Below are 27,282 nucleotides of genomic sequence, written 5' to 3'. Positions count from 1 at the left end.
TTACATAAGAATGCATGTTTTATATAACGATCATTAGGTACTAATGTTAAAAATTGTACGCCTAAAATCTTACCTTACACAATATACAAGTAAAATGGAAAATATACTATTATAATTCAACTGCCACCGAAGCCAACCTTGAAAGCAACTTTAACTGGATGTTGAGGTACCTTCTGCAACAATTCTAGTGTGCCTAATGGCTTCTTATTATCCTGAACAGTCGCCCATGAATCAAATACACTAATTTGAGATATGTTAAGCATTCAATACAGATGAAACAATACGAAAACTGCTTTATATATTACCTTCCCAATCGAGAAAGCTCAGGTTCTGCCAATAACATATCTTGCAGTGGTTTCACGTCAACTCTATTATCACCAGAGCTACAAGAAATGTGATCGCTGTTTTAGTTAAAGTATAGTATATATTAAAAGTGTTTGTCTTTCTTTGTGACAATTTACATAGGATACGTATCTTATGACAAAGCTAACTTCGAGAAAGACACGAGTTCATCATGGTCATTTGATCTTTTAAAAATAAACAGTAACATATAAATTATTTACATTTTCTAAATTAATGATCAAGTGACATGCATAATTTTCTATAGCGTTCATGAAAATTCCAATAGTGTGTAGCTAGCAATTCTCTAGTATTGATTAGATTTCTCACTAGATACATCCTGTGTGTACGTGAGCGTGTTCTAATTTTAATTAGCAACTGTTGGGCCAAGAAAAAAAATTGTATGATGAGATGTATTCCTATAAGATGTTCTCAATTGGACAAGCAGATGCTAAGCGATGGATTAAATTAGCAGATTCATCGCATGAGCAGTCATTTACAGATCAATTAATGTTGTAGGAGATATAAAACAATTAATCAGCCTTCACCTAATAGCTTAAACATTTGAGAGAATTTATACTTCACATGGTGTTACCAGGCGGTTAAAATTTTATCCTTGCCATCCCATTTTTTGTGATTAAGTTGAATGTCATCAAGTTATTTAATCATTTGATATGAAGTTGTAAATGGCCAAAAGGGTGACAAAGCATAATTTTTTAAGTTAAGGTCCATTTATATTTTCTCAGTCTATGACATATTAGAGACTTGTGAAAGATATATATAATTCTTAAGGTCAAATCTTCAACTCTCCCTCCTAAATGGCCTTCGTGATGACCTCAACTCTCCCTTGTCTTCCCTATTCAGTATTATCAATTTGATCAAGTCTTAGAAATGACCTACAAAGTACACATTATGCAATCGATTCTATGTAGAAGAAATAAAGCTTACCCATAAACATGATGCATAGAAAGTAGCCTGTGGTGAAGTTTGTAGTCATTGCCGACATAGGATACAACTAGATTACCAGCATCGGGGTGTGGCCAGCTTCTTGAGGTAGGAAATCGGAGTATAAAGGTACCAGGTTCTTGAAATCCTGTGGGACCTTGAAGTGAAGATTCTGCTTCCTCCTTAGTTATGAATCCTTCTATCCACTTAGGTGATGTGGAATTCCAGATAGGATTTATCCAGTCCCTTGATATTATAAATGCCACAGGGTACAACCAACACCACAACTTCTCAAAGTTCTCTTGTGTTAGGTACTCTTGACATCCAGCAATCCTTCTCAGGAGATTTAGGTCCTACAATAAATGCAAAAACTATGATATTCTACAAGCTATTTTTCTAGTCTTCTGATACTTTCAAAAACTCAAAGACTTACAAAATAGTATTCTTTGCTTTCTGTTTACTATAATTTGTTTAGATTTCTAATGATGGCAAGAATAGGCTTAAATACGTAAGACTTACAAAATATTGTATTGAAGGCATTTTATTGTATTAGTAACCAGAAACCAAATGTATTATTGCCTCTGTAATGTAATGGTATTACCCAACTCTCCCAGTTGTCCAAATGATTTACGAACAAAGTATCTTTCACGAAACAAATTAATAAATATTTAGAGATTTAGTAGCTTTTATAAAACACAACGGTAACTTTCATTTGAGAAATAAAAGATATAACCTGAGGTGAGAGAGATCTTGAACAACAAGAAGCAATCTTCATGAATTGCTCTTCAATCTCATACACTGCATTCTCCCAAGGAATGTGGTGATTGTTTGGAGACATCACCTTCCAAAGATTAGTTCCATCTTTTATCAATCTCTTGGCCAATAATATTTGGTTTCTGATATAGAAACAGAGATAGTAGTTAATAGGGAGGACACATGCTATGTAATTGCAGTAAACATAATTAATTATACTAAATAAATCTTTAAGAAAATAAACAAACATATTGTTTTGAGAATCAAATAATTAGGATAGAAGGGAGCAAAAAAAGAATGTATTTGTCAGGACATTCAACTTGCATTAGACTATTGCATTAAGCTTTTAATCAACTGAAACCAAGCAATAGGTCCAGGTGTGAAGTTGCTATAGATGTTATAACTATTGTTTGAGAATGTAACAAAGCCATTCATTAGTCTTCGCCTAATAGTTTAAGCTTTTAGGATAGTTAATCATTCACATGGTTATAACAAACTCTATAATTAAGGGATCCTTGTTGTCTCTCCCCCTCCCCAAGTTTTATAAATAGAAGTTGTATTTCAGCACATTGCAAAAGTGGGTCTTTGCATTGTCTACAGTTAAAGCCCAAAGGGCTCCTCTACCTAGGGTTTTTATGCCTGAAAATCTTATATTTTTTGTTTAAGTCTAACTAAACCCCAAAAGCTAACTCTTAGGATGAGAGTTGCCCCCATTTTTATATATATGGCTGTTAGTCGATGTGGTTAGTCAATTCCTAAATACCCCATGTGATAGTCATCAGGATACTGTGATATGTATCCTTCGATACCTCAAGAAGGCACCAGGTCGCGCATTAATATATGAAGGCAATGCCAAAATTGTCTGCTATTCTGATGCTGATTGGGAAGGATTACATCAGATAGGAGGTCCACTTTTGGATATTATGCTCTCATTGGAGGGAACTTGATCTCCTAGAGGAGCAAGAAGCAGAAAACAATTGCTAGATCCAGAGCAGCAGCTGAGTATCATGCTATGGCAGCAGCTGCGTGCGAGATTACATGACTTGGGCAACTTCTCCAACAGCTAAATTTTGGAGACACTTGGGATATCGTTTATTATTGCATCAAATCTGATCTTTCATGAACGGACTAAACATGTAGAGATTGGCTGTCACTTTGTGAGAGAAAGTGCCCTCAAGAGAAATCATCACTGACTTTGTCAGTCTAGTGATCAACTTGCTGACATGCTCACTAGTCTAAATCCTGCAAGGGCTCTCATGTTGACAACATCCATAACAAGCTTGGCTCAAATGACATATATGCTCCAGCTTGAGGGGGGTGTTAAAGATATGATTTGATCGCAATAAATAGGGAAATATCTCAATTGATAATTAAGGATTATACTCATTATTAGTCATTAATATGTTTCCTAGTATTGTACTCTTGATTCATTATAAATCAGAATAACATGTGTGATACAACACACAACGTTATAGTAAAACACTGTTATATTAATGAACATCATTTTCCCTACCTTACATTTTTCCATCAAACTCCACCTCTCGCATGACAACAAATGCCTCTTTACCTCTTGTCTCAAGTCCCACAATCACTGTGCCTAGCTCTAGAATTCCTTGTGTCACCAAATCCTCCTTTTCAAACTGTTTCTAACTCATCTTCCTCCTCACCTTCTCAACATTCCACTCCCCCATCTACATCCTTTTATTCTCAAGCTAACCCACCTGTACCTACCCACACTCACCCTATGCAAACTCATTCTAAATAGGGTATCATTCCCTGTCGCATCTCTCCTTTATTCTTTATTCATATCCCAAGAGTGCCAAACTTGCCTTGCGGGATCCTCAATGGCATGCTGCCATGTAACACATGAGTATAATTCTTTGCTGCACAAGAAAACTTGGGCGCCTGTACCATTTCCTCATATACAAGCTATAGGTTGCAAGTGGGTTTATTGAATAAAAGAAAATGCTAATGGTTTTGTTTATCACTACAAGGCATGCCTCGAAGCCAAAGTTTTTCATCAAATTTTTGGACTTTGATTTTACTAAGATGTTTTCTACTGTGGTCAAACCAGAAACCATCCAGGTTATCCTCACCTTGGCTCCCACAAATAGGTGGCCTCTGTGCCATTTGGATATTAATAATGCCTTTTTAAATGGACTATAAACTGAGACAATGTCTATGCAACAACCTCTGGGCTTTGAATCCTCAGATCGCTCACTAGTTTGCAAGCTTAATAAAGCTTTGTATGACCTCAAGCAGGCCCCCCTAGACAATGGTTTGAAAGACTTCAAGACACTCTTGTTCAGTTTGGCTTTTTAGCCAACAAGTCTGACCCATCCCTCTTTGTTTATCGTCTTCATAATCTTGCTGTCTATATCCTAGTATATGTGAATGACATTATTGTCCCAAGCAACTCCTCTACATTGGTTCCCTCAAGCAACATGGTGATTTAGACTATTTTTTGGGTATTGAAGCTTGAACCTGTTGGAAAGTCACCTTGACTGTGGTCACCCCTAGGTACTTGTTGACAAAGAGGGTGATATGAACCTATCAAGTCCCAATTATCCTTTGCAATGGAAGGAAGACCCATTGACTAAAACAATGCATATGACATTCATTATTCTTGAAGATATTCAAGATATCATTAGATTTAGCATTTATTTTAGGATTTAGAGTTAATATGATTAGGATATGTTTTGTCTTATCTTTGGATTTATTTCCTTTATTAGGATGTGGATCATATCTTATTAAGCTTTGTTTCCTCTATTAGGATTTTATCTTATCTTTAGTCATATGAGATTAGGATTTGTTTTCTATTACTTGTTTTTTCTATTTTCCTATAATTAAGAAATCATCTAATGGAGAAGAAGTTGAAGTTGAATATTAATGAAATGAGTGTTTTCTCCATTGTGAGAGCTTCACTTTTGTTCTTGGGTTAAGAATTTTATAGTGTTGGTTTTACTGGTAGGTCACGATTAGGATCACGCTTCTTGATAACTTTGGTTCTACCTACAAGTCGCGATCAGGGTCAAGTTCCTCTTGATAACTTTGATTCAACCGGTAGGTCGCAGTTAGGGTCAAGTTCCTCCTAGTTCCTTTGCTTGATTTCAAGATGATCATATAAGTTGATTCGTATCAAGGGGTGTGTTGGCAAGTAGCCGTGGGCAAAAAAGGGAGTGTTGAAGTCCCACATTGGTCAAAGATAGTATAGAGATAAAGTATATAAGCGAGGAGTGTCAGAATCCCATTGTATATTTTATTTCCTTTTATAGATAGGATTTAAATCCCATAACTAGGAGATTTGATTAGCTGCATATTTTGTATTTATGATCAAGAATCATTGACCCTTAATTGTAGGAATTGACTGTGGGTACAATGATGAGCATTAGTTTAGGAGTTTCCTTTTGTAGATTACCTTGTATTCTATTCAAGAGCACAAGCTCTTCCATCAATAAAATTAGAAAATTATCCTTTGACACGATATCAACACTCCAAAATCTGTGGGAGCCTGTGTAAACTCGTGCTCTGCATTGCCGCACGTTTTTTCTTTCGCTGTGTGGCCTACATTACTGTTTTCCCCCCTCCCTTTGACGACCTATATTGAGTTTTTTTTCTGCCCTAAAACACACTCCACGCCTATGAATCTCACCCAACAAAACCAAGAATGTCTGCAGCAGCCAATAACCACGCCCAAGCCGAAAATACCGACACAATTAAGCTGCAAAATATTCAACCCAGCCTTTGTCTCAATGGCAAAAAACTACCTCAAATTGTCTCACTTTGTCCAAACCTTTCTAAAAGGGAAGGGCAAATTGAATCATCTTATTGGGAAAGATGCCCCAAAATCCACAGACAATACCTTGGTGCATGGGATGAAGCAGATGAAGTAGTGATGTCGTGGCTGTGGAATTCCATGGTGCCAAAGGTGAGTGATGCTTGCATGTTCATGAAGACCGCCAAGGATGTGTGGGAGAGCTGTAAAGAAAACTATTCCAAGGTTGGTGATGCTGCTCAAATTTATAAAATTAAGATGAAGATCGCGACTACCAAACAAGGAGACCGATCCGTTAGTGAGTAAGCCTAGATTTTGTAGAATCTTGGGTTGGAGTTATACCATTATGAACAATTAGAAGCAAAATGCATAGAAGATGTTGATTTACTCAAACGTTACAAGGAAAAGGACAAAATCTATAAGTTCTTGATAGGGCTAAATAGTGAGTTTGATCCTGTAAGAATTCAAGTGCTAGGAAAGGAGTTATCCTCACTCAATGAAACCATGGCTTCCTTCTGGGCAAAAGAAACATGTAGGGGGGTGATGATGGAGCCTCAATCCACTGAAAGTTCTACCTTAATTGCAAAAAAGGGAAAGAAGATTGATCAATGGCAAACCAGTCAACCTGAAGGTGTAGCCCCCAAGATTGATCTATGGTGTACCTTTTGTAAGAAGCCAAGACACACCCAAGACTGATGCTGGAAACTTCATGGTAAGCCTCCAAATCAGAACCGAAATTGGACCACCAAAGGTACTCAACGAGGAGAACCAGCACAAGTTCACCTGGCTCAGTCAGGTGTTGCAGTGGGCAATCCTTCTAGACCCCTTACAGATTACAATACATAAGAAATTAAAAATTTGAGGGAATTCCTAGAGACTTTAGTCAAACCCACAAACACAAGTAGTTCTTCCTTGGCATTCTTAGGTACTTCCCAAGCCTATGCTCTTAGCGTTCTACAATCTACTACACAAGGGACGGGTTGTTGATTCTGGAGCTATAGATCACATGACCCATTCCTCTACTGAATTTATCTCATATAAACCTTGTCCCAACAATAAAAAACTTGCAAATGCAGATGACACATTTATTACAATTGCTGGAAAGGGAGACATTCTCCTAAGTTAGGATTTAATTTTGAGAGGTGTTTTACATGTGCCCAAATTATCTGCCAAACTAGTTTCTATTCATAAACTTAAAATGGATTTACAATGTTTAGTGACATTCTCTCGCACACTTTGCAAATTTCAGGATTAGGGAATGGGGAAGATGATTGGACTTGCTATGGAGGAAAATGGGCTCTACCTTCTTGAGGAAGCTCATGGGACATGTAGTACTAAGGGTCAACTTCCATTGTCTTTGCTGTCAAAGTCACTTCCTTCCCACAATAAAGACATCTGGTTGTCACTATCATTTAGGCCACCCTTCATTTAGTACTCTAAAAAGTATGTTTCCTAGCTTGTTTCAAGGACTAGACATAGGAGTGTTTCATTGTGATGATTGTGAATTTGCAAAACAAAAACATGTTAGCTTTCCTTGGTACATAGTAATGTTTGGAGTCCATCCAACATTCCAAATATATCCAAGGCTCGCTGGTTTGTCATTTTTATTGATGATTTTACTTGGATATCTTGGGTGTATCTCTTGAAACAGAAAAGCGAAGTCAATCAGATATTCCAATTTTTTTTTAGATAATAAGAAATCAGTTTGGGACAGTCATCAAACGATTCCGTTCTGATAATGCCAAAGATTATTTTAACCAAACATTGTCTTCCTTCTTCAATGAACATTGAATTATTCATGAATCATCATGTGTCCACACCCTACAACAAAATGGGGTGGTTGAATGGAAAATTGGGCATCTTTTAGCTGTTACATGAGTATCTTTATTCCACACAAACGTTCCAAAACAGTATTGGGGGGAGGCTGTCCTTACTGTTGCCTACTTGGTTAATCATTTACCCTCTCAGCCTCTTCAAAACAGCAGCCCCATTCAACTGTTCTCCAAGTTTTATCCACACTTTAAAACTTCAAATAACCTTGTTCCTATAATCTTTGGGTGTGTCCTTTGTCCACGTTCATTCTCCTCATCAAGGAAAACTTGATCCCCGAGCTATCAAATGCATATTTGTTGGTTACTCCCCTACCCAAAAGGGATACAAGTGTTATCATCCTGCCACAATTTTGGTCTTTGTGTCTATTGATGACACTTTTGCTGAAATTGAAGGTTTTTTTCCCAACCTTATCTTCGGGGGGAGAACTCATGCATGGAAGATAAGGATGATTTGTTCAACAATCTTTCATTCATCTCCCTAAGCGAATCCAATATACTTGAGTCAAGTCTTATTCACATTTCTTCCAGTTCTATACACACACCCCTGCTGTGAGTCCAAAGACAATCGGAACACAGACTCCAAGAGCTGCCTGTCCACTACAAGTTTACACACAAAGGGCAAAACCTATTATCCAACCTGAACAAGTTCCAAATTTAGAACTAATACCTGAAACTAAAACTAATAAGACTGTCTTGAAAGAGCAGAATATACTCCCCCTGAAACTGAAACTGATGGGATTGTTTTGGAGGAGCAGAATATGCCACTAATGCTGAGGATTTTCCGATTGCAATAAGGAAGGGAGTTTGAACATGTACACAGTGGCCAAGGTATCCATTGTCTCACTTCATGTCCTATGATAAACTGTCTAGCAATCATAGAAGTTTTCTTACTCATTTAAACACTATCACTACCCCAAAAACTGTTAATGAAACACTAGATAGCAAAGAGTGGGGAGAAGCTATGAAAGTTGAAATGGATGCACTAGAGAAAAATGAAACTTGGGAGTTGGTAGAACTTCCTAAAGAAAAGAAACTTGTTGGCTGTAACTGGGTATTCACTGTTAAATATAAGGCAAATGGGACACTAGAAAGGTATAAGGGGTATACTCAAACATATGGGATTGACTACCTTGAGACTTTTTATCCTATTGCAAAAATGAATACTATTAGAATATTGTTATCCTTAGCATCTAACTATGGATGGAGTTTGCAGCAATTTGATGTCAAGAATGCTTTCCTACATGGCAAACATGAAGAAGAAACTTACATGGAGGTCCCACCTGGGTTTAGCTTTGAGAAAGGAAAGGTTTGTAAGCTAAGGAATGCTCTCTATGGATTGAAACAGTCCCCTAGGGCTGGTTTGGCAGGTTTGCTACAGTGACGAAGGCAATGAGGTATAAACAAAGTTAAGGAGATCACACTTTGTTCATTAAGCATTCAGCTTCAAGGGGAGTTACTGCAATAATTGTCTGCGTGGATGATATGTTGAAACAGGGAATGACCAAGCAGGAACAGACGTCCTAAAAGGGTGTTTGATAAGAGAGTTTGAGATTAAAGAGCTAGGCAGATTAAAATGCTTTCTTGACTTTGAAGTGGCACATTCTCGTCATGGTATTTTCATCTCCCAACAGAAATATGTGCTGGATTTATTATCTGAAACTGGTAAATTGGGATGCAAACCAGTAGAAACTCCTATTGAGCAGAATCACAGACTGAGTGAATATGTTGAAGATGCAACCGTGGACAGAGAATCCTACCAAAAACTGGTTGGAAAGCTAATCTATTTGTCTCATACCAAGCCAGACACAGCTCATGCAGTAGGAGTGATAAGTCAGTTCATGTATAATCCCAAAGAAAATCATCTTAGAGCTGTTTACGCTATTATCAAAACAGAGAGACATGAGAGGAGAGAGAAACAGTAGAGAGAGAGACTGTGGGTGGGTGAGAGTTAGGAGTAGGAGAGAGAGGAGAGAGAGAGGCAAAGAGAGAACGACAGAGGGTCCTCGTCTGAACATCGATCGGAAAAGGAATGGTTATCATCACAGCTACCTATGAGCTAATTGGAGAGAACACAAGGATGTAACTTCGTTCTACTTCACTAGGTTCCCTGAAGACACAACGGAAAAAGATCAGTGGAGCCACTTCAAGCAGGTGGGAGATGTGAGGGAGATTTTCATATCACCGAAAAGAAACAGATATGGAAAAAGATATGGGGTTGTAAGATTCAAAGGGGTGCAAGATGCTCACCATGTTGAAAAGAAGCTAGACAGTATGGTATTTGGAGGGCTAAAGATGTATGTCAACACTCCTAAATTTGGGAGACCAAATAGAGGAAGTTCAGATATAGCTGCCAGGGGAAGAGCTGAAGGAAAACAGTATCTAGAGGGGAGCAGAAATGTGAACCTGAGCACAAAACCAGGAACAAAGGCGAGCATTTATCAAGGGTCGTACGCGGAGGTAGTGAGGAGGCAGATGCAGAAAACAGAATAGAGAAGAATACCACATAAGGAGGAACTCATTTGTCATAGCTCAAGGTCATCACTGATCCTTGACATATCGGCGGCAGGACAACAATGGCTCAAAGGGGCTTGGGTGGGGAGATTAAAAAACTTGGCCCTCTTCGATAGGCTAGAGGATGAAATGTCATGGGATATCGGAGAAAACATATGTCCGAAGTATATCGGGGACGATATGGTGTTGCTCCCTGGTCTCACAGAAGAATAGGCTAAGCGAGTGATGGAGGACGAAGATGGAGGATGGGGAGAAATGTTTTATTCATTACAGAAATGGGATCCACAGCTAAGGCCTGCTTATAGACTGACATGGATGCATTGTTGGGGAATACCGCTGATAGCATGGGACATACATCACATCAAGCAGATAGTGTCTTCTATCGGCGATATGATGGACGCTGATGAAGATGTAGAGGAACTAAGGAAGCTGGATATGGCGAGGGTCTTAATCAAAACACCATGGAAGCCACTCATACAACACACTGTGAATGTACAGATTCAAGGAGAAGTATATGCGGTACACATAGTGGAGGATAGCGAGAAATCATGTGTCAATTGCCGACGCCAGCGATGGAACGATTATAGCTCTTTGGAGGATATTTGCTCAGAGGAAAGCGAAGCTGAAATTTCACGGGGAGATAGCTTGCCGACATGGTGGAACTGCATGCGCCCGCAAAATAGAATGGTGGCCTCAGGGGAACCGAGCGGAGGTGTCACTGTGTCGGGGGAAGAGAACGATGGAGAACACCCGGCCGTAGCGAGGGAAGCACGGACGACGGAGGTAAAAAACAAGCTAGCTTGCGGCGAGGGAATGGAGGCACAAACCAGCCTGCACGACGCAGAGCAACCACTGTCGGAGAGACCTTCAGAGGACGGCGTGACAGTGAATATTGGTGCCCATCAGCAGCAACGGGAGACCACTCCGGCACAACGGTCACCGGAAAAGCTTGCTGACAGCTTAAACCTGGCCTCGGAGGAAGCGGTTTCAGGGAAGAGGACCATTGGGTCGGGTGACGGACCGGAACTGGAGGACATGGCTATTACCCGTTGGGCACGCACACAAACTGACAGTGACCAGTCCGCTGAGGATGTTGCACAGTTGTACCGTAGGGATGAGGTAGTGCTAGTACAAACAGACTTGCACAAAAAGGGGGAGAAAGAGCACAACGGGAAGGGTGCCAATGAGGACAGCAGAGAGAAATTTCATGGAAATGGAAAGATGGGGGCAGATGTGAACGTTGAAGACATAGGCAGATTTAAACCTGTTAGGGAGGAGCCACGTGATGGACAGGTGGAGAGAGGAGTGGAAAAGGGTAATGCTAACCACACCCCCACTAAAATAGCTTACCCCTACAAGGCAAGCCCAAACAGCCTTATATCAGCCCAATTTAGCCCCTGCCTAGTGTATTATCGAAAAGGGGTAGGCAAAAAGAAATTAGGCCATGGGAGTGATGCATATGGGCCGCGGTCTGCCACACAAAAAGCAGAAAATCGTAAAGAAACTCAAGCAAAGGACCACTTAAATAAAAATCAATCAGAGAGCCAATTAAATAACATATTGCAGCATCAACAAGTCCCCCCCAAATCAAGTCCCGACAGAGAAACTCAAGCAGAAATTATCAGTCAAGAAGCATAAAACATCTGGAACATGGTTACAGATTTGGGGGTTACTATGGAATTTCACAAAAGAATTATGTGCAGCAGATTGCGGAAATGGAAAAAAGAGATGTCAGTGAGGCAGCTAGAGTGGGGATCAAGAGGCTGACCCAATGAACATTATATCATATAATGTAAGAGGGTTAGGGAGGGGGGTTATATGGCCAGCAATTCGAAGGATGGTCATTGAACAACATATAGACATGTTGTGTCTTCAAGAAACAAAAAAGGAGATGGTGGAGAAGTCCATGTGTGCAGCATTATGGGGGGGATCTGAGATTGGGTGGGAATCATACCCCTCATCTAATTCAGCTGGTGGTATTCTCTGCATATGGAATGTGAATTCGTTCAGAGTAGAAAACAAAATCTCAGGAACAGGTTGAGGCTGGTGATATTCTCTGCATACGGTGGGAATCCATGTCTTGGGTGAATAGCGTGGGTCCTCTCCCGCAAAGCCCAAAACATCATTTCCTGCAACACATATTCGGAGTGGTTGAGGTTGTCAAGGTCAACAGGTGGAAGTGTTGGTGGATAGCTCTAACATGGTCTATATGGCAGCATCGGAATAAGATTTTCTTTTCCAACGTCACATTAAATGTTAACAAGATCATGGATGATGCAGTCTTTCTACTTTGGACTTGGCTTCGTAACTTTGAGAAGGACTTTGGGACAAGCTATAACCACTGGTCAAGCAATCTTCGATTAGGTTTTATGTGCTAGTGGAGGATTTCACGTTACAATATTGTGTATTCCTTATGTAATTCTGATTTCAGGCTTCGATTCCTATCTAGACTACATCAAGTCTGATTTGGAACCTAATGCTTGTCATCATTTATTGTAATGCTTAGTACCACTGGTACTCATTTAATACAAATATTACTTTTGCTGAGCAAAAAATAAAATAAAAATGTGAGTCTCTTTATTTTTTCTTTGAGAACGTAGCCCCCCCAACCAGGTTGCTAACTAGATGACCAGTAGTTGTGAACTGTTTCCTTGAAAGAAGTGTCTGACAACCAGCGGTCTAAAATCCTAAATGGTTTAGGACCACAGTCAACAGTTGTTGACCTAAGCATGATTGGGCAATGGTCTGAGAAAGTCCTAGGTAAAGTAATCTGAGTGCTTGTAGGCCATCTATCAAGCCATTCCGGAGACATAAAAAATATATCAAGCTTACTCCTAGATGTCCCATTTGGTCTGAACCAGGTGAATTTTCTTCCCATCCATGGTGGCTCAACAACATCTAAATCATCTATCCATTCATTGAATTCTTTGATGCTGTTGGTCCCTGGGTCCCTTTGACAGGTGCCAAATCTTTCTGCTGGATCCCTTATGCTGTTGAAATTGCCTAGGATGCACTACAATTCCCCAGATATTGTGTTTTTCAGTTGCTTGACTTGCTCCCACAGTGACCTTTTATTTTGAAGATCACAAGGGGAATATATTGTAACTATATTGATTGGCTGTGCTTCCTTGATCCACTCCCCTACCAGAAGAATAAAACCATTGCCGATGACTCTCCTATGTAACTTAAATGAATTTTCACTCCATAAGCATAGGATGCCTCCTACTATGTTAATAGCTGGTTGCATTTCCCAATAAACCTCATCATCTCCCCACAATGTTTGGCACATGGCTTTGTCAATCACCTCCTTCTTTGACTCCTGTAAACATATCATGTCAACATTCTCCATCTTGATCAATCTTCGAATGGCTGCCCACTTTACCCCCCTCCCTAATCCCGTGACATTGTATGATATGATATTCATGGGCAACTGCTACTGACTCCCAACCTCTCTGCTTCCGTCTTATCTCTTTTCTCCATTTCTTTTATTTTCTGAATGATTAAGTGTTGATCATCTCCTCATGTAGCCCCAAGGTGCTTAGCCATACTCCAAATGTTAGTTGCCTGTTGAATGCATTGTGTTTCCATAATTTCTTCTGGGTCTTCAACTTGTATTGCTGACCTTGTCGTAGAGTCACAGTTAATATTGGAAGCATTCCCCTGCTGTATTTCATCCTGAAGGTGCTGGCCTTGCAAACTACTCGTTCCTGTTTCTGTCATTGTTTTAGGAGAATTCTGGCCCATGTATTTTTTCTTTTTGAACCACCTCTGTCTGGAAAAGACCTTGCATGCGCTTTCCAATCCACCTTTGCTGTTTTTCGAGGATAGGCCCAAAGGTTGTATGTCCTGTGTGGGGGTGTAATTAGAAGGCCCCATTCTTTTATTGGGCCCTGTCCTACCCGCAAGGCTACTTTCTCCCTTCTCCCACGTTGTTGTTTCAGATGATGACACATGTGTATTTCGATATTTTAAAAAATCATCCCCAGTTTGGTCACGTGCATCATTTGTGGTGTGGGTTTCTGCCACGCCACATCACCCATTGCTGCCATATCACGTGTCTCCCTTCCTGGTGTCCCTCGAGCCTTTTTCTCCTCACAGCTTTCTCCCAAAACACTTTTTTCCTTTTTCATGATTCGGCTCCAGCATTTCTTCAAGGGTGGCGCTTCCAATACCCTGCTGTTTTCCGCATTTGGTTAGCATATCACGGTGGCAGGTGACCATTGGTTGTGGCACTGCAGGCATCGTCTGTTTGCATGATGTGACCTGGCATCTGCTACCTTGCACTCGCGGGATGCTTGCTTTACCCGGTGTGGAATGGTGGTCACGAATACTGCTGGGTAATAGTTTTGTTCCTCGGTCCTCAGCATCGTCGTTGGGTGAGTCTGCCAACGAGCGGGGTTGTGCGGTCACCAGCACCACTGCGACGTGCCCTTCGTCCTCCATCCCAAGAGTGTTTATCGACCTCGGGGTAATGCTCCCATTGTAGCTTTCATCGAAGTCAATCTCCTCCGACGATTCACAAAAGCTACATCGACTTCTCCGACAGTCATGACTGTCGCCGCCGCATTCCTCCACGATAAACACATTAAAGCGTTCGTCTCCGATGTAAACCTCAACGGTGTGCTTGATCGTCGAATCCCGAGAGTGTTTATCGACCTCGGGGAAATGCTCCCATTGTAGCTTTCATTGGAGTCAATCTCCTCCGACGATTCACAAAAGCTACATCGACTTCTCCGGCAGTCATGACTGTCGCCGCCGCATTCCTCCACGATAAACACATTAAAGCGTTCGTCTCCGATGTAAACCTCAACGGTGTGCTTGATCGTTGGAGTCCTCGGGGTCTTTACAAGCACCCTAACCCTGTCTAACCTCCTTTTATCTTCCGCGTCATCGTCCATATCCACCATTTCCCCCATAGCTGCTACGATCTACTAGATATATTTCATTGCCCAAGCCTAAAGCGGAATACCCCAAACCTAGACCCATGTTAACCTGGATCCAGTGCGTAAGGTTGGGCTCCATTTCTCCATTGAGTAAAACAGGGATGCACCTCCTTGTTGATTGCCATTGATGAGTTGCTCTGCTCCCGCGTCATTGAGTCCAAGTAGTAGGACTAGGTCATCCCCAATGTACTTGGGTGATATATCCATTCATGTCTCCCATAGTATTTCGTCCTCCAATCTGCCGAACATGGCTGGGTTTTTCAACCTCCCTACCCACGCATCCTTCACCCAGTTGTGGTCTTCGGGGCCTATGTCAAGAATAACTAAGGATTTGGAGGTTTCATATCTTTGGATATTTTGATGCATGCTTTGTCCCAAAGGTCTGATATTTCTTTTCAATGCCGCAACATATGATCCCGGGTTAGTGTGGTATTGTTTTGGAGCTCTATCCACGATGTTTTGGTTCTTGTCTGCCTAATTTTGTGCTTTCTTTTCTACAACCCCTTTTCTTGTCTTCTCTCGACCATACCTTGGTATGTTAACGTAGAGCTTCATCCCTCTAATGATGATCCTATCCAACTGTTTTGCCAAAAGGTGAGTATCATCTACCCATTTGAATCTGACGAATCCATACCTCCTTCCATTGGAATTTCTTCGAGTGGGTATGAAAATTTCCTTCACATCACCCCACTTCTTGAAATGGTACCACAGCTCCTCTGTAATTTCATCTGAAAATCGGGTGAAGTAAAAGGATGATATATCCTTATGGTCCCTCCAGTTTGAAATGGCGGATTGTTGGTTTCTGTCTCTGTTCCTTGGGTGTACCCGTCGAAGATTCTCCCTGAGGCTCACTCTCTGTCTCTCTGTTATTGGATAGCTGATCCTATGCCTATCTCTCTCCCCCCCAGTGTTTCTCTCTCTCTCTCTCTACCATCCATCATAAACCTAGATAACTTGTATCATCACTGCATTACAAAATGTCTATGTGAGATATTATCTAAAAAAGAGTCTCATATTCTTAAAGAGTTCTGACTTGAGAAACTAACCACAACTAACTCTAACTAACTTTTAACAGAATGTAAACTAACTCTAACTACCTCTAATAAAATGTAACTACTTGGGAGCAGTTTAGTGAAAACTCAGCTCTTACAACATATACACTACTGTCTAATACTAGATGGGTGCAGTTAGCAAGAGCTAACTGCCCTTACAATTATGAAACAAAACTGTTTACACAGTTATGTATTTACATACTCCGATAGCTGCATATTTTGTATTTATGACCATGAATCATTGACCCTTAATTATTGGAAATGACAGTGGGTACAATGATGACCATTAGTTTAGGAGTTTCCTTTTTTAGATTACCTTGTATTCTATTTAAGAGCACATACTCTTCTATCAATAAAATTAGAAAATTATCTTCTGACAAGGAGTAAACCTCACCTTACAGGCTAGTGTTGTAGGGTTGAGTTAGGCTCATAATCCATGTTGTAATTATCAGAGCCTATCATAGATCCATTTGGTGAACCCCTGTCTTTACCACGCTGTAGGCTAAACACACTCTAGGCGGATAGTCTTGGGTGTGAGGAGGAGGGGGAGTGTTAGAAAGCTACCTTGATTGTGGTCACCCCTAGGTAGCTATGGACAAAAAGGGGTGTGTTGAAGTCCCACATTGGCTAGAGATGGTGTTTGGATAAAGTATATCAGTGGGGACCAATCCTTACCTTACAAGGCAGTTTTGTAGGAATGAGTTAGGCTCAAACATGCATCCAATAGACCCCCCAACCTAAGGGTTTGGTTTTCACCCAAAAAAAAAAAAGTTGGGATTTTTTAGACAAGACTAATATGCATGAAGCCAAGTCTATCTCCTCTCCTATGGTGTCTGGTTGCAAATTAACCAAGGAAGGGTCTGACCTTTTACCTGTTCCCACCTTTTATACATCTGTGGTGGGTGCGTTGCAGTATGAAACCATTACACAACCTGAGATCAGCTATGTAGTAAATAAATTTTCCCAGTTAATGGCAAAACCAGTTGAATTCTTTGCTATCTCAAAGGACTATTCACTTTGGTCTTCAGTTATTTCTAGTGGTGCCCTCTACTTCTCTCTTCATGCTTACTATGAAGCTAATTGGGCCACTAATCCAGATGATTGCAGGTCCACTTTAGGTGATGCCATTTACTTGGGTCCTAATCTAGTCTCGTTGTGGTCCTGTAAAGAACAAGTGAAATTCTTAGGACTTTGACACTTCTCACTAAGCTTGGCATTTGTTTTTTGACTCCACGCATAAGGAAACTGACCTATTTGTTCGCATAAATGTTGTTCAAAAGCAAACTCAAGTTGTGCATGTTCCAACTTAGGATCTATTAGGATATAAGGAGAAGGGAAAGTTAGTTAAGATAGTTAGACTATTAATGAGATAATTAGTTAGTTAGAGGGGTTTATTAGATATAAATAGGGGAAGAAGGATAGGAGAGGAGGAGAATTGTTGTCATTGTAAATTAAGCATTAGCTCTTTGTGAAAGGAGAAATCCTTTGTGAAGGGAAAATCCTTGGAGGAGTTTTCTCTCCTATTTTTTGTTCCTCTCTTGCTATTCAGTAAAATTCATTCTTTTCTTCATCATTTTAATTCTTAGTTTCCAACAATTGGTCCGACCTGCCAGATATTTGAGGGAGAGCCGGGGTTGGAGATTCGAAAGCACAAATTTGGGCCAAGGGGGAGCTGCCAGCATTCGTGGGGGAAGACCCAATTGGTTGGATTGCTAGGGCTGAAAATTCAGAGGTACAAGAAATCCGTTCATTCCATAAGCTACAATATGCATTCATGAGCATGGAAGGTGTTGCAATGCATTGGTTCTACATTTGGAGCCAAAAGAACCCAGATTTAGATTAGGAGTCATTTTCCACAGGTTTAATCAAAAGAATTGAAAATCACTATGGTAACCATGTCTTTTAAAGATTGAGTATCTTGAAGAAAGAGGAGCAAATTGAGATGGAAACCCACATTGAAAAAAAGGACATTTCCCCAGAGTTCTTGAAAGAAAGGACCAACATTTCAAATCTGAAACACATGTCATGCCAAGATATTGAATGAAGAAGTTGATTCCCATGCCACTCAGCAAAACAAAAATAGCATGGTGGGAAGTGGGTCAGATGCAATGAAGCAGAGGCTAGTTCTTGGACAAGAAAGGTGGAACTACCCACCTTTGATAGAAGCATAGAAGGGGGAACTAATTTAAAGGGTAGCAGTTTTGAATGTGGCATTGACACATTGAAATTCTTGAAATTAGAAAACAAAAGTAAAGAAGGTTCAGTAATAAAGAACCAAACATTTTGTGGTGGAGAAGAAACCAATAATGATGAAGCAAAATTAGCAAGAGAAACAAAAATTGAAAATCATTCGTGAGCATGGAGGGTGCTACAATGCATTGGTTCAACATTTGGAGCCAAAAGAACCCAGATTTAGATTGGGAGTCGTTTTCCATGATTTTGATCGAAAGATTCGAAGATCATAGGTGACCCTTTTTGCTTTGTGGCAACCTGTTTTAGCATTTCAGTGAGCCTTTTTGCTCATTGATGACCTTTTCTCCTTTTCAGCAATCCTTTTCATCTGTTTTGCAGTTCGGCAACGTTTTTGACCTTTTCCAGCGACCACCACGACGACTATCGTCCATTGTCGGACCTTCACCAAACTTTCTAGCCAGAGTCCCCATCGTTCAACTCGTAAGAGGACAATCTGTTCGTTTCTAGCCATCGCCTTCTTAACTGGTGTTTGACATGCACCCATGTTCATGATTTTTGTTACACCAAACACCACCAGTCCATGCCTCAAATCGGCGCGTCCAACCACATTTTCAGCCTCTGATTCCGATGACAAGCTCCCAGCACCGAGGTGCACAAAGGCCAATCCCTTCAAGTTGTATCGAGACAATTTCATTTGTCGAGCCTTATTTTTTGCATTTTATTGGTTTTTCCTTTGTTTTATTTTTTCATGCAGCCCCTCTTCACGGTAAACAGCACTGTGTGGTTTCTTTGCCCTTGTTTGGCAGACTTACCAACGCCTTTTCATCAGTGCTTACCTTCGACCACTATCGCCGAAGCTCCAGCCACCGCCGACGTTTGACCATCATTCCAACAGGTGAACCCACGGTTTGGATCGCCCGTCGCGATCTATACAATGTCACCTACCGCACCTCCATCAGAGTTGACACATGCCCTTGCACACCTCTTTTCCAGCCAGCCAGACAACGCCCTGTAAATTGTTAGGAACCAATCTTTTCTTACTATCTAGTAGGTCGGACCAATGGTTAGGAACTATGAAATATATGTTTTGATATTATTCTTGATATTGTATTTATTATTAGAATATTCTATTTCCTATTAATCAGTATTGATTAATCTTGTAATCTATACTGATTCTTTTTTCCATATTATAAATTTCATGAGGTGTGATCTACTTGATACACAAGATTATAGTAAAATATTGTTATATGGTATCAGAGCTTAGGTTATCCTTGACTTAGGAATAACGAATATTGTGCTCCACATTGAACCTACTATCCCTAGCGAATAGCACTGTGACCGCTGCGAGCACTATTACACCACCACCGCGCTGCCTTTTCGTCGATGTGCCTAGATGACCAGAAGTGTCTCCCTCTGGCAAACCCAACACCAGCAACCTCACCGCCGTGTGCCTTTACACCCGCCGCCACACTCAGGCACATGTCACTTGCGTGCCGACGCCAGATCAGTGCATGACACTGTTTTCCACGCGACTCATCCTCCGACAACCTCCCTGTCAAGCTGCTTCTTCACCGGCAAACCTGTTTTGGCTTCGTTTTGCACTATTTGGTTGTTTTGGCTATTGTATCTACACACCAATTAACCAAATACCATTTTCGGTGTGAAACACCATCTAGAGACCATGCCCATCATCCTCCTTTCTCTAACAACCCCTATTTCGTTGTTGTTTGGCTCCGTCTTGCCTCTGTTTGGCTGACACACAATCCAACAACTGCACCATTGTGCTTTATCTCTTTATCCTAGCAGGATTAGTGGGCTGATGTCCTCACTAAACCTCTTTCTCCCACACCTTTTCTGTTTCTTAGCCTGTCTCTTCTCACCCACCTTGAGTTTGTGGGGAGGAGTTTGAATATTGTATTGAGATCAGTCTATTACTACATCTCTTGGGCTTTAGCTAGTCTAAGTGAGCCAGTTTGACAACTGTCATCTGACAGCTTTCATGAGCCTTGAGTTAGTTAGGGCAGTTTTAACTAACCTACCTGTATAAATGCCAAAACTGTTGTACTGATTCAGTGGGAATGAAATAATTTTTCTGCTTTCACAATCATTCTCTAAATCTTCGCTAAACCAGTAACAGTCGTTGACTGTTATCATATACAGTACCAGTAAGGACAACACAGTTTAAGCTTGGAATTTATAATTATATCTAATTTGAAAAATAATTATCCATAAATATCTTTGATTCTTGTTACAATCTTTCTAGTTACAAACAACTATACCCAGCTACCATCCCTTAAAAGAGAACTAACGCAATTATATAATCGCTGCAAGAAAAATCACTCACCCATGGTGTGAACATCCTGAATAGAGTGACACGTGATTAGCCAACTCGGAAATTTCTTTGCCAGAAGCAAAGGTAGCAATTTCCTTAAGCATGAGAGATCTCTCAGCCAAGCTTGCAAGGCAGTATTTGAAAATGGTCATATCAGATATTGGATTTCTTCTACTTGCCATACTATTTAGAGGTGACTTCCCCTCCCCTATACTCTCTGAATCAGATGGAGAATCTTCTGCTTCAATAAAGTTTGCTGACCTTCCATCCAAGCTTGTTGGAAACCCATTCTCAACCTAATGACAATTAAGTTTGCAGTGCCAGTTAAAAGAGAACGACAGCAAAGAGGGCCTACTTAAGACAAATCTTAAAAAAATAATTTGAGGAAAAATTAACAAAGGCTCACATAGATGAACCACACATAGACAAAAGAATAAGTCCAGGTTACACCAGTATCATTAAAATCTTAAGAAATAGGTTAGAACATCATCCACCTGACAATACCAAATTGGCCTTCGAGAGAACATATTCAGTGTTGGATATAAATCAAAACCATTTCAAGGCATTTTCCTTAATGTTTAAGATTTAAACATCAAAGATAGTCAGCTACTTGATACAATATCAAAGAATGCTTGAGCAAGTGCACAGGGCTTTGATCTTTACTGCCTCTTACTTACGTTAATTAAATCTTAGCAGGTTTAAATTGGTCTGTGCTTTGTCAATACTTTGGTATTCACATGAGGTGGGGTATTAGAGAGAAAAAAAATCATCTAAAAACTCTAGACATGTACACTAAAACTATAAAATAATATATGAACCCAATGTCTTAAAAAGCTTCTGGAAAAATTGATATTTAAATTTTATCAATGGTGATTGCATCAACCTGTGGCGTCTGTGGTATCATGTTTTGTATAATAGCCATAAAAGCTATAACCTACTAGGTAGGCCATCCATGTACATAGCAAGTATCATTTTCTGTTTTCTCTTTTACTTACATATACATAATAAAATAAGATTGAAAAATAAAACAGGTAGTCACCTGGTTAGCAGTCCGAACATGAGAATTACATTCTTCATCAGGTTGCTCTATGGTGGGGTCAGCCTTCACTGATACAGATGTCTTATCTTGACCAAGTCTAAACCGCTTCATCAGTGGATTGGCTTGTGCTTCATGACTGGAATGCTGAAGGTCCAAGGATCTATCGTCCATAGCTGAAGATTGAGATAAACTATGGCAATGAAGAGCAGTTGACCTTTTCCACACCAGAGTGGACACTCTTGTGTTACGGCTTCTGGAGATGCATCGAATTGGACGGGAATATGCCTCAAGAAAAGGATAATTTCCTAGTTTTGGAACACAAAAGCTGATGAGGAACAACCTGTTGTCACACTTGGATGAAAGCTGGCAACGGAAAAATAGTTACACAGAGCCAATGAATATTGGATTGTAATTATAAGTACAAAAATATCAGACAGAGAGCAGAGTAATTCGAGCATACTACTCCAACATGAATCTGAGAACATGCTTAAATGTTATTATGACACCGAAATTGACATTAAATGACAAGTACTACCATGTCAATCAAGGTGAGACAGAGTGATATGAATAATTATAATATTTTACTATATCATATTATAATCACCTCAAGATCTCTACTGTTTTTCTAAATTTCCAACGAAAACTTATTCATTATAGAGAAAACCATAAAGGCTAAAATATGTTTTAGGTCCCTGACAAATTAACAAATTTTGTTTTGGGTCCCTAATAAAACAAAAATTTTGATGTTGGTCCTTATTATTTTGTTTTAGTCCTTCAAATATATCTATTTTTTTTGTTTTTGCCCATATAGTATGTAGATCATTTGTTATTAGTCCCTACAAAAAAAAATGTCACCTCAAGACTCAACAAAATTTGCTAATACTAAAACAAAATATCAAGGACCAAAAATAAAATTCAACACAAAAATTTGAGGAACCTAAAACAAAATTTGCTAATTTATCAGGGACCCAAAAAATATTCAAGCCAACCATAAATTATTGACAGAAAGGACCTTGGCAAAGCACATATATGAGATCATAGTTGCACTGATTCACCTTGAGAACCGTGCCTCATTGTGTTGCACCAAACATCGAAACAAAAAAATTGACTCACACATTAGACATCTCAAAAACAAATAACAACTCTCTATAGTAGAAATTTTACAATTGTTAATATCAGAGAATGGGGTTTTTGTTGTAACCTTATTTCTGTGAATAGTTGTATCTCTATATAATAGTTTAAATATGATGGAGATAAAAATCATTACGTAACACACACACATAAAGTATACTAAAAAACTGCGAATAAAAAACAGTATGAAGAACAGGAAACATATAATTCACCAATTTTTGAGAAAAAAACAGTATGATTAGAAAGAAAAAAAATTGTTTGTAAATAAAACAAAGAATAATGAAAATAAAAAAGGAGACAGTAGGATTTGTATAAAACATAGAAGAAGACACTAGACTCTACAGTCCATAGAGTATGTCTAGAAATCTTTTTGTTAAGAGAATAGTACCAGTAGAAATTAATAGGAAAACTTTTGTATTTATTCAGCAGTAAAGTACTGCTTAAATTGAAAGATTACATTAAAGTCTACTCCTTGAATCAAAGAATGATAGCATAATTAAACAAAACAAATAAAAACAGATAATAATGGATATCTTATTTTTAAAACAAAATAAATCAAATGGCTGATTCCTCAAATATGGAAATCTGTGATATCACTTAATTCTTGCAATATCTAATCACCTTTTTGTTGTTAAAAGAAACAGTGTATGATTAGTAAAAACAAAAAATGGATAGGGAGAGGAAGAGAAAGAATAGACAGGGAAATGGGAGAAAAAATGTAAAAAAACAAGGAGAGGGAAAAAAAACACAGGAAGACTGCCATCACTTGAGACATGCTGGAGACTCACCGGAGATGTCTGGAAGAGGGCATGAGAGTGTGAAGATTGAAGAGTGTAGAGTTTCATGACTGAGAATGAACATGAGAATGAAAAAGTGTAATCAGTGTATTACACTTAAAAAATAAGACACAGCAGGCTTCAGGCAAAAAGCCAACTGAGGGGCTTGGCTGTGACATTTTAAGTCTTTATTTAACCTAAATTCTGATGGTCTCAAGCTGCCCAAGAGGTTTATGAAACCTAGAGAGCAGCTGACAGCTTTGCAATATTGGGTGTCCCCGATTTTTCTGAACAGTTTGCGGTAGAGACTAATGCATCAAACAAAGGTTGTGATGAGAGGGAGCTGTTCTGCTCAAATGAAGGGAAGCCACTAACCTATCTTAGCCAATCTTTGAATTGTATTACTAAGAATGAACAGGAACAAAGTCCGGTACCCAAGATGCAGACTGCTATCATACAACGCTGCCAGATGTGTTTTTGAGATCCTGACTTTCTGTCCTACACAAGTCTCTAACTGACCAAGAACCCCAATTCTCTTAACTATGACCCTTCTAAGTTCTAACAAGCATGCCTATTTATGAACTAATAGACTGTCTAATGTCTACTAGCTTGGCTGTCACATTGTCTGGCCAACTAATCCTTTTCCCAGCACACTCTTTCTATTATAGGCTTATTCCTTTTCCACACACATTGCAGCTGCCATATGCCACCATGCCATGCTCCTCTAACGGCTTTGTGTTCAAAATCCGCCACACCATTCTGCAATGTCCACCATTTGATAAAACTTTCAAATATGTTATTGCTTCCTTATTACATTCTTCAGGATTTTTTTTTTTTATTTTCTGCATGAATCTGCTGCCTATGTCTGTTATACATACACAAGGAAAAATAAAGGCAATTTTAAAATTATGGTAATGGTATAGAAGTATGAATGGTTTGTCCATTGCCCATAACATAGGCAATCATGTCTTCCAACTAAAATTTAACGAGAGTTATCAAGTACAGCTGGGCAAGCAGCTGGAAAACATTAAATTCGAGGAGATAGCATAAGCTAATATTCATATTTGGTATCATTACCTGAGATATTTTGAGCTTAAATGAAGCACGTCCCAGCAAAAGCTTACTTGGTCTTTCACAAGAGGAAAATTCTATTCCATCATAACTAGCTAAAAGGGGTGCTTCATCATCGGCTGTATTCTCCACTGGTGCCCCCGTGTCGGCATACAAAAGTGAAGCAAAAACCTGCAACAGCCAACAATGATAATGTGAATATTACAAATCCTAACTCCTGTCCGAGAGAGCATTAACTTGCCCAGAATAAAAGCCAGGATTATAAACCTCATTCTCCTTATCTACAGGCTGTCCAAAAGCATCGGATAGAACAACATCCAAAGAGAAGTTCCTACGACAAGATGCCTGGGCCAAATTATGCAAAGGCAAAGTTGACATTAAAGTTTTAACCAAAAGGAAAAGTTAACACTGGAATTAATTTGTGCATTCTCAAAAGGATCACCATAGGAAAGAAAAGAGTAAACATCAATAATCGCATTTTCAGAAGTGGAAATAATATGTCTGCAAATACTAAAACTGCAGTAGTTAGCTTCCCCCTCTACTTCATCTATTTTGTTTGTTCACATTTGATTTCATGGTAACTAAAAAGTTTGGCTTAACTCTTAACACCGCAGACTGGCACATATAAGGTTGGTTTAAATGCACCTTTAAAATGTCAACCATAACCTGCATCATATATATATCTATATCCAAAATTAAACTCCAACAGAAAACGCATTGCTTAATCAGGAACTTTCTCTTTATGATTTATGACAACAACAAAAAAGAATGCATAAAATAAGATTAAAAACATATTTCTTACCTTGCCTCCAACAATGCCCCAAACACCATCACTTTCTTCTTCAATCTCAGAGACAGACGATTCATCAATTGATAACTTCAGAGGAGGGCACTGGCACCAAGTAATATAGAGTTGTCAACAAAGGAACTAATGAAGTCTTTTATGATTCTTATAAACAAAGAAGATGTACAAAGAAATGAGAAGCTACTGTGGACTTTAAAGAACAAAAAATACAATCACAGAATCACCTTTAAATGACAATCTTTAATAGAAGTAATAATAGGAAATATTTCAAAATTGTGCACATAACCCTGCACACTTTTTCCATCTCCACCAACATTTGCCAAAGTTAATTTCTTCAAATGACTTGAACCCGATTCCTTATTTAATAAGGAACACAAAGACTTTTCTCCTACAATCTCTCCATTAATCTGAAGCTGGATATGATCTGGACAAACCTGCACAAGAAGATAGTCATCTCATACTCCAATTAATAAAGTTAAAAAGTATAAAGGAAAGGACAGAAGTAGACTCTACTAGTAGCAGCAAGTGAAGTGCTTCATTGTTTGCTACCAAGTTCTTTCCGGGAAGGTAAAATCATACTAGAAGGAATTTGTTTTTCTGTTTCACCTCTATTATTTACCCTAATTCATACATTCCAGCAAGCAAATAAGAAATATCAATGCCATACAAAGAATACACACTTTTGGTGCCTTATTGTAAAATAAGTTGTTTGTAGGAGCATAGTACATATGACATCTCAGTTAAGTGAAAGTCATAAGCAAAGAAACATTAATAGAATTGACAAAAGATAATCCTCAAGCAATTATATAAGATACCTCACATCCAACATGAACCCATTTTTCCAAAAGAAACTCAAAATCAACAGTTGCATGTGGAACTTCTGTCCAGGAATTTATATTGCCAGTTTCAGGAGCTTCTTCATGTAAGAGAAGAACTGGTAACATATGGATTCTCTTATTATCATCAATAACAAGAAAAGGAGCACTTTCGGAGATATCAGAGAAAACCTGCAAGGCCAATTAATTTATTTATCAGTCTATTCAATGATTAAATAAAACCAACTTGAGCCATAACAACCACGCGAATTCCTGTAGCCCAATAATTACCAAAAACCATACAAATTAATGTACGGTGGCAGTGAAAACAGAGAGCCAACTTCAGAATTTACAAGTTTCTCACGCCAAATTCGCACATAGGATAGCATAGGAAATTCTACGAGACTATACAAGAGTATCCCAATTGCAGAACAAAGAAAAATAAACTAAGTGTCCAAGATTGATCAAGAAGGTTCAAGAAAACCTTAATCCCCCACTAGCACAAAAACCCACAATGAAGGGAAGCCACTATTCATTTTACCTGTTGGATAATGGTAACAGGGAATGTAGTGGAACTCGTCAAATAAAGCCAAAAGCAGAGAGAGAAAGTTCCCTCCTTTACTTCAATTTCCAGTCTTAATTCCTTCAGCGGAGAGTACCCTTCGCTTCCCACTGCATCAGTATCCATTTCTCTCTCTCTCTCGGGGGTTAGGACTTAGGAGAAGTGTGGGGTTTGTGCTTTGGCCTGTGGGTGGTTGGTTCCTTTCGTTTCGTGTGTTGCCGGCTGTGAAACTAACGGTTTGCTGGGGCGTTTCGGTCTGTGCTCTCTGCTTGGAGGTGCAGGTGAAGCCTCTACGCTGACCAATCATCATCATTTATCATCATTATCATTTGGGAAATGCTAGGTGCACCCAGCAATATTGCTGGTGCACCCAGCAATTTATTGAAACTACCATTTTACCCTTCATTA

At 39.3% G+C, this 27,282-nt stretch overlaps 1 protein-coding gene across 2 annotated transcripts; it reads right to left on the bottom strand.

Annotated features, from left to right (window-relative positions):
- Window positions 1-27,173, bottom strand: LOC100803169 (SH2 domain-containing protein A). 2 transcript variants are annotated; one of them, XM_006597922.3, is made up of 12 exons: window positions 26,854-27,171; window positions 26,313-26,504; window positions 25,722-25,931; window positions 25,495-25,584; window positions 24,960-25,037; window positions 24,699-24,863; window positions 21,715-22,077; window positions 20,688-20,971; window positions 2,018-2,180; window positions 1,288-1,637; window positions 306-383; window positions 1-212 (listed from the first exon to the last, which is right to left on the bottom strand). In XM_006597922.3, the coding sequence occupies exons 1-12, from the start codon at window positions 26,998-27,000 to the stop codon at window positions 194-196; spliced, it is 2,139 nt and encodes a 712-aa protein (XP_006597985.1). In that variant the 5' UTR covers window positions 27,001-27,171; the 3' UTR covers window positions 1-193. The 2 variants fall into 2 exon arrangements, with proteins under 2 accessions (XP_006597985.1, XP_006597986.1); XM_006597923.3 differs by lacking the exons at window positions 1-212; window positions 306-383 and adding an exon at window positions 792-1,195 and having other exon boundaries at window positions 26,854-27,173.
- Window positions 27,174-27,282: the final 109 nt, after the last annotated feature.

This window comes from Glycine max, chromosome 15 (assembly GCF_000004515.6).
Source record: "Glycine max cultivar Williams 82 chromosome 15, Glycine_max_v4.0, whole genome shotgun sequence".
In the NCBI taxonomy this organism is placed as follows: domain Eukaryota; kingdom Viridiplantae; phylum Streptophyta; class Magnoliopsida; order Fabales; family Fabaceae; genus Glycine; species Glycine max.
This window is presented reverse-complemented; position numbering and strand designations above follow the sequence as displayed.